General features: G+C 39.3%; 1 protein-coding gene across 1 annotated transcript; it reads left to right on the top strand.

The window, feature by feature from the left end:
• Nucleotides 1-667: 667 nt before the first annotated feature.
• LOC133830193 (cytochrome P450 71A9-like) lies at nt 668-2545 on the top strand. The gene is made up of 2 exons (XM_062260117.1): nt 668-1645; nt 1741-2545. The coding sequence occupies exons 1-2, from the start codon at nt 728-730 to the stop codon at nt 2350-2352; spliced, it is 1530 nt and encodes a 509-aa protein (XP_062116101.1). The 5' UTR covers nt 668-727; the 3' UTR covers nt 2353-2545.
• Nucleotides 2546-8797: the final 6252 nt, after the last annotated feature.

Raw genomic sequence — 8797 nt, 5'->3', positions numbered from 1 at the left:
AGCCTAGATTTGACCGGAAAATAAGTTAGGCAAGTATAAAACTCTCTTTCCCTTTAGGATATGAATCTTATAAATAAAGAATTAGTCGGTCTCAATCTCAACTCTTAATATCGCCCTTTTTCCCTTATGATATGATATAGATAATTACTTAAGAGTATTTTTCGTAAATATGTTTTTTATGATATTACTGTAAAAAAATATTTTTATTAATTTGTATTAGAAAATTTATTAAAGAAAAAAATAAAGTATGATAAATATAATTGACAACTAATTAAATATGAGAAACTTGATTAAGAGTAAAGTTATAGCCTAAACTAACTTTTATAAAAAAAATATGATAAACTAAATTTATAAAAGTGAAATATTTTAGAAAAAACCAGAGAATAATTTTTTTTTTTAAATAAGCCATATTTTTACAAAATTTATTAAAAAAAGCTATGTAAAATGTAATTTCCTCATTGATTAAGTCAGTCACAGTCTCAACTCAATTATTGTTCTGTTATGCATGCGCCTTAGCTATTCCCATATATGAATATGAATAATAGACTAAATAATCAATACATGTACATATTTATATAATTAACCCAATGAAATTAACAAATTTCAAACTACTTTATCATCTTATCTATCATGAATGGTATATATATATATATATATATTAAAAGTAAAAGGTGATTAGAGATTCTGTTGGACGACTATCTTTCCTTCTACCAGCAATATTTTATCTATGGATACTTTTCTTCGTCTCCTCATCCAAATAATATTCCTTTTTCTAATACCATTTATCTCCATATATCTGTGCTTTTTCAAACAGAGGAGGCTAAAACTTCCTCCTGGTCCTATGAGGCTACCCATCATTGGAAACCTCCACCAGTTGCTAGGCAACTCATTGCCCCATCAAACATTAGGGCGACTTTCTCACCAATATGGACCACTCATGTTTTTGCAACTCGGGTGCATACCAACTCTGGTGGTCTCATCTGCTGAAGTGGCTAAAGAAATCTTCAAAACTCATGATATTATCTTCTCTGGAAGACCGGTCTTGTACGCTGCTAAAAAGATCGGCTACAACGGTTCCGCTGTCGCATTTGCTCCTTATGGCGATTACTGGCGCGAGATGAGAAAGATTGTTATCTTAGAACTTCTTGGTCAAAAGAGAGTTCGGGCTTTTCAGGCTGTGAGGGAAGAAGAGGTCAGAACTTTCATTAATACTATAACTAGTACGGCTACTTCTTTGAATTCTGGTATCGTTAATCTTAGCGAACTCACACTTACTTTGGCGAATAACGTTGTTTGTGGAGTTGCTTTTGGAAAGAAGTACAGTGGCTCTGATGATCGTGAAAATGGGAGGAGTAGATTTCGTGAGTTACTTCATGAAACGCAGAATGTACTTGGTGGGTTTTGCATGGCTGACTTTTATCCAGGGTGGTTGACTTGGGTTAACAAGTTCAATGGTCTTGAACGAAGGGTTAACAAGTGTTTTAAAGACTTGGATAACTTTTATGATGAAGTAATTGAAGAGCATCATCATTTTGATCCAGGTCAAACCAAACATGAAGATGTTGTTGATGTTCTACTTCAACTTCAGAATGATCCAAACCAAGCCTTAAAAATCAACAACGACCAAATCAAGGGTGTTATAGCTGTATGTCTCTACACATTTTTGTCTTAATCTTTGTGTGGTTCAATTCTATCAAATTTATTAACAAAGTGTTTCTTCAACATCACATATCTATACAGGACTTATTCAATGCTGGGACTGATACAACATCAGCAGCACTAGTATGGATAGTGGCAGAGCTGATTCTGAATCCAAAAGCCATGAAAAGAGCACAAGAAGAGGTGAGAGAAGTGGCCAAAGGAAAAGGGTTGGTAGAGGAAAGCCAACTTTCGAAACTGAGCTACATAAAATTAGTCATCAAAGAAGGGTTCAGGCTCCACCCACCAATTCCATTACTAATTCCAAGAGAAACGACAGAGTTTTGCAAAGTAAAAGGGTACGACATTCCATTAGGAACAAGGGTTTTTGTCAACGCAGGAGCGATCGGAAGGGACTTGACGTACTGGGAGAAGCCAAACGAGTTCTGGCCCGAAAGATTCATAGATAGCTCAATTGACTATAGAGGAAAACATTTTGAGTTGTTGCCGTTTGGAGTTGGAAGGAGAGGGTGTCCTGGGATTAACTTTGCTGTGGTGCTGATTGAGCTTGCACTTGCTAATCTATTGTGTCGTTTTGATTGGGAGCTTCCCAATGGAATGAACAGAGAGGATTTGGATATGGATGAAGTATTTGGTCTGACTATGAATAAGAAAATTCCTCTATGCCTAGTTGCTAAGGTGGTTAATGCTTGAGTACAAAGATAAGAACTAATATTTCGTACATGTCACCATCTTCACAAGATTCTGATCAATTGGCTTATTCTGTTTAGTTAGGAAAAGAAAACCAGTTATATAATGCTATGAAAATAGTACTAGCCTTGCCGTGTATGTTTGCAATTATTTTTAATTGACTATTGTGATTGCAAGTTGTTTTTGTCTGGTCGAATTCAGATTGTCATTATTTTTAGACTTAACATTATTCTGTTAGTGGTGATGATAGTTCGCATTTGTGATATGTGTACATGTCGTCGTAAATTTATTGGGCCCATTCAATTTTGTCCACTAGAGATATAAAGTCAAATAAATAAATAAATAAAATTAAATTAAATTAAAAAAAAGAAAAGAAAGAAAGAAAAAAAGAAAGAAAGAAGACGTGTTAGGCATGACTAAAGTTAGAGTTTTAATTTATATATACATAACAAAAAATAAAAAATAAGAAAATAAAAAATAAGAAATTACTCCTTACTATTGAGTAATGAAATTCCTCTCAATAATCTAGTAACAGAATTGTGGTCCCTGTTTTGTGTGACTTGCCTTTTAGTGGTACGGTCGATTGTGTAATCATTAGGTTGTTAGGATACATTATTCTTCTAGTATATTCCTTTATGTACGTGTCCTCTGATGTGTGGAGCTTGTATTTTACCAATTCAGTATATAATGGAATTCCTGTAGCTGCAGCAAATTAAGCTGAGCAATTCTTTCAAAAACAAGTGTCTTTCTATTTCCTTTCCTTCTTTTTTCTGTTTTTCAAACTTGGTATCGGAGCCATTTCAGCTACTGCTCTATGTCGACCGATGGTAATGGCGATCAAACGCCTCAGTCCGGCAATCCTACTGCCCCTGCCCCTAGTGCGGTTAGCTCAGCTTCCCCGGCGACCTCTACCACTTCCCTTTCCCCTCCTCTTTCTTTTCCTCACTTTACCAGCACTCTTAACCAGCCCTTTGCCCTAAAACTTGACCGTAATAACTTTAGTCTTTGGAAAACCATGGTGTCTGCCATTGTACGTGGTCATCGGCTTGATGGATTTCTCACTGGTTCTACGGTAAAGCCCCCTGAGTTCCTTGACGCTCCTGCCGGTTTGCCTTCCTCTCCTAACCCTACCTTTGATCAATGGATTGTTCATGATCAACTTCTTCTTGGCTGGCTGTATGGTTCGATGACTGAGCCCATTGCCACAAAAGTTATGGGTTGTGACTCGTCTGCCTCTCTTTGGCGCAGCCTCGATGCTCTTTACGGTGCCCATTCAAAGTCTTTTATGGATGAACTTCGGACGAAGATTCAGACAGCGCGGAAGGGAACACTCTCTATGCTTGATTATCTTCATCAAAAGCGTGAGTGGGCAGACATTCTCTCCTTGGCAGGTGACCCGTACCCTGAAAATCACTTACTTGCTAACATACTTTCTGATCTAGATGCAGAATATTTTCCCATCATTGTCCAGATTGAAAGGCGTGTCTCCACCTCTTGGCAAGAGTTACAAGACATTCTACTCAACTTTGATAGTAAAATGGAAAGATTGAATGCTCTGTCGGGTACTGTCAAGCTTCCCAACACTACCTCTTTTCCTCAAGTTAACCTAGTTCACAAGCCTCAAGGTTCCACTCAAGGTTGTGGTTCTTCTTCGGAGCCTTTCTGAATCCACACTCGGAGCTCTTATCCTACTCGAGGCAATTTCCGCTCACGAGGACGACTCAGTGGGCGCTCGAATTCACAGAGTCCTACTTGTCAAGTGTGTGGTCGGTATGGACACTCTGCTTCTGTGTGCTATAACCGCTATGATGACAACTACATGGGCTCGATTCCGGGTGGTAACAATCACAACAAACCAGCCCCATCTCCTTCTGCTTTCATAGCTACACCTGAGATGGTCGAAAACGAACAGTGGTATGCTGATAGTGGTGCAGGTCATCATATTACCTCTGATGTAGGGAACTTACAGCAGAAACTTGAGTACCATGGTAAGGATCTCTTGGTAGTTGGGAATGGTTATACTCTTAATATTACTCACACTGGTAATGGGCAACTAACAACCAAGTCTGGGCACAATTTGCTATTAAAAAATATTTTACATGTCCCACAAATTACAAAAAATCTTGTTAGCATTTCCAAACATACATTAGATAATAATGTGCTTATTGAATTCTTATGTGACTCATGTTTTGTGAAAGAAAAACAAACAAAGAAGGTGGTGCTTCAAGGGAAGCTTAAAGATGGGATCTGTCAATTTGACATTCCTACTATCAAAACCAATCAAGCCATTTCCTCTCAGTTTCAGTCATCCAAGTTTTTTCCTTCCAAGAAGTTGAGTCCAACACATGTTCTGTTGAGTCAGTCTATGTCTAGCAAGTCCTTAAATTCCAAGAATGAGATATGGCATAGGAGATTAGGCCATCCTTCAAGTCGTGTGTTGCAACAAGTGTTGTGCAATCTGAATGTAAAAATCGTGAGCAATGAAATGATAGTTTTTGTGATGCTTATCAATTTGGAAAATCTCATACCTTACCTTTCCAACTCTCCAACAGCCGAGCACAATATCCCCTCGATTTGATTCATACAGATGTTTGGGGACCATCCCCAATCATGTCCAATACCAATTTTAGATTCTACATTCATTTTGTAGATGATTTTAGTCGGTAAACATGGATTTATCCACTCAAAACCAAATCTGAAGCTTTACACGCTTCAATTCAAAACCTTAGTCGAAAATCAGTTTGACAGAAAAATCAAAAGATTACACACAGATTGGGGAGGAGAGTATCAAGCATTTCAGCAATTAGTCACTCAAAATGGAATCATTTTTCAACACTCTTGTCCACATACCTCTGCTCAAAATGGAAGAGCTGAGAGAAAACATCGTCACATTTTTGAAATGGGTCTCACACTCCTAGCCCAAGCACATATGCCACTAAAATATTGGTGGGATGCCTTTGTAACTTCTGTATATCTCATCAATAGGCTTCCATCTCACCCACTCAATAATCAATCCCCATTTCAGGTCATCTATTCCAAAACACCAGATTATAAATTTCTTAAAACCTTCAGCTCTTCTTGTTTCCCTTGCATTAGACCTTATCAATCCCATAAATTTTCTACTATTCTGTCAAATGTGTTAACTTAGGCTATAGTGAGGCCCACAAAGGCTACAAATGTCTTAGTTCCACAGGTCATATCCACATCTCTCGTAATGTTGTGTTTAACAAGCTTGAGTTCCCTTTTGAGTCTGAGTTCCTCAATAACTTCCAATCTGAACAACCTGTGCATGTGGAAGTTCCCTCTTGGTCTGCCATGCTGTCTCCTAGTACTTCAAATAGTCACTTTAACTCTGTGGGTTCGCATATTGATGGTTCTCATCCCATTTCTGCCCTTGACTCATCACCTTCACATTCGACATCTTCCAACAATAGTCAGGTCAATATATCCAATGAGCATATTATTTCTAAATGTGAACTTGCTAATGAGACTTTTGTAGCTAATGACATAACATCTTCTCATAGTACCAGCCACTCCAGTTCCTCTCAAGTTCCAGCTGCGGGTCAATCCCTTCATCCCATGATTACTAGGTCGAACGTTGGGATTTTCAAGCCCAAAGTTTACCTTGGTCTCTCTAAATGGCAACCGTCTACTGAAGAACCAGAATCCATACCAGCTGCTCTTGCTCATCCTGGCTGGAACAAGGCTATGATCGAGGAGTACATGGCCCTTATGCATAATAAAACATGGTCCCTTGTTCCTCACTCACCTCACATGAATGTTGTAGGCTGCAGGTGGGTATTTAAGGTCAAACGAAATGCAGATGGTTCCATTCAGCGCTACAAAGCGCATCTTGTCGGATTTCACCAAAGACCCGGACTTGACTTTGGTGAGACGTTCAACCCTGTTGTTAAAGCATCCATAGTGCGTATTATTCTTACTATTGTTGTCTCTAAAGGATGGGATATTCGCCAACTTGATATAAATAATGCCTTTCTCAATGGACACCTTGACGAAGCTGTCTTCATGAGCCAACCTCCTGGCTTTGAACATCAAGCACATCCGCACCATGTTTTCAAATTGCATAAGTCCGTGTATGGCCTTAAACAGGCTCCTCGTGCTTGGTTTGATCATTTAAAAGGGACACTACTCAGCTGGAATTTTCATAACTCTAGAGCTGATTCCTCCTTGTTCCACTACAATGAAGGCGACACTGTTATCATTGCCTTGATTTACGTGGATGACATTATTGTCACCAGTAATCACTCCAGCCATCTACAACATTTCATTACCAGATTACACAAGACGTTTTCCTTGAAGGACCTTGGTCATTTAAACTACTTTCTAGGCATTGAAGCTTATAGAGATGACTCAGGCATCTATCTGTCTCAATCAAAGTACATTGCTGAACTCCTCCAGCGGAGTAACATGACTCACTCCAAGCCTTGTCCCACTCCAATGACCACAGGGAAAAATCTATCCCTCAAAGATGGTGATTTACTTCAGGAACCAAGTTTGTATCGCAGCATTATTGGTGGCTTGCAATACCTTACACACACCCGACCGGACATCAATTTTGCTGTCAATAAATTGAGTCAGTTCCTTAAAGCTCCTACCACTGCTCATTGGAGTGTTGTCAAGCGTGTTTTGCGATACCTCAAAGGGTCGATTAACTTTGGTTTACATATTAGGTTCAGCAACCATTTGAGTATCACTGGCAACTCAGATGCCGACTGGGCATGTTGCCCAGATGACAGACGGTCTGTGGCAGCTTACTGTGTATATCTTGGTGACACACTTGTGTCTTAGTCTTCAAAGAAACAAGCCGTGGTGTCTCGCTCCTCAACTGAATCTGAATACAGAGCTCTAGCACATGTAGCAGCTGAAATATCATGGATAAAAGGCTTCTTGCGTGAACTGAAACTCCCTTGTTCGGCAATTCCTATTACTTGGTGTGACAACTTAGGAGCAAGTGCTCTTGCTTCTAATCTATCATGCTAGAACAAAACACATTGAATTGGATGTTCATTTTGTTCTAGATAAAGTTTTACAAAAACAACTTGAAGTCCGATTTATTCCATAACACGATCAAATTGCTGACTGTCTCACTAAGAGCCTAACACCTACAAGATTTCAGTTTCTCATTGACAAACTTGGAGTCGTTCACTCCCCGCTGCGTTTGAGAGGAGGTGTTGAGAAATGAAATTCCTCTCAATATTCCTGTAACAGAATTGTGGTCCCTGTTTTGTGTGACCTGCCTTTTAGTGGTACGACCAATTGTGTAATCTTTAGGTTGTTAGGATACATTATTCTTCTAGTATATTCCTTTATGTACGTGTCCTCTGTTGTGTGGAGCTTGTATTTTACCAATTCAGTATATAATGGAATTCCTATAGCTACAACAAATTAAGTTGAGCAATTCTTTCAAAAACAAGTGTCTTTCTATTTCCTTTCCTTCATTTTTCTATTTTTCAAACCCTTACATTCTGTAAAACTTTAGTTTCAGTTTTGTCCAGTCACTTATTAATAAGATTATATTTTTCTTTTGTATGTGACTATGCATTATTGTTCATAATTGTTTTGGTATGATACACAATTGAGGTAGTGATTCTTGCGTGATGCACACTTCGAGTAGTAAATAATTAGATTCATTTTCCTAATTAATATCCATAAGAAAAACTTGATATTGGTACTTTTTCGTCTGACTCTTTCAATAAGAAGAAAAAGGTGTGATGAAATAATACTATCTTTTAACCCTAAAAATAATATTATCTTTTCCAAATATAAAATATGATCTTTTTAAAAATTATTATATCATCGTGGGCTATCCTGAACGACATACTTGGTTGGCCTTCTCAATTCTAACTTGATACCAAATTATCGCGGGGTCATTCCTCTTATTGTGAGTTAGTCCTCCGCTTGCACATATTCATGGAGTTCGAGACATTTTATCTTGTAAGAGGTCCTAGTTATTTAACTAGCAAGGGTGTACCTCGTTGGTGGCACCAACCTCAGGAAGTGAAGTAGGGCCTCCTCAACGAGATGGGTGGTGCATGCAATGAGGCTAGTGAGATCTCGCGCAGACACAGAGAGGCGAGACCATGGCATCTTGCATGGATGCTCGAAGGCGAGGTTCAGTGTCTTGCATGGAAGAAGAGAGGTCAAGGTGCTCGCTTGGTCCTTCAGGCTAGCGAGATAGTTGGTGCGAGGTGCATCTGAGACAACATGGGAGCGAGGCGCCAAGGCATGGGTGCGAGGTGAAGGATGCACCTACGAGACAACATGGGCATGAGGCACCATATGCACCTTCAAGGCGACGGGGGGCGCGAGGTGCCGAGTGCATCTACGAGGTGCATCCGAGACAGTATGGACGCGAGGGGTCGAGGCACATAGGCGCGAGGTGAAGGATACACCCACAAGACAACATGGCCCTGAGGCTCCATATGCA

Source organism: Humulus lupulus, chromosome 4, assembly GCF_963169125.1.
Source record: "Humulus lupulus chromosome 4, drHumLupu1.1, whole genome shotgun sequence".
NCBI classification, from domain to species: domain Eukaryota; kingdom Viridiplantae; phylum Streptophyta; class Magnoliopsida; order Rosales; family Cannabaceae; genus Humulus; species Humulus lupulus.
The sequence above is the reverse complement of the archived record's forward strand: the minus strand, read 5'-3'. Positions and strand labels throughout refer to the sequence as shown.

Bases quoted from the DNA above. Each gene is read 5' to 3' on its own strand.
- LOC133830193 (XM_062260117.1), top strand. From the start codon at position 728: ATGGATACTTTTCTTCGTCTCCTCATCCAAATAATATTCCTTTTTCTA. The intron at 1,646-1,740 runs GTATGTCTCTAC...ATATCTATACAG, and splicing joins AAATCAAGGGTGTTATAGCT to GACTTATTCAATGCTGGGAC.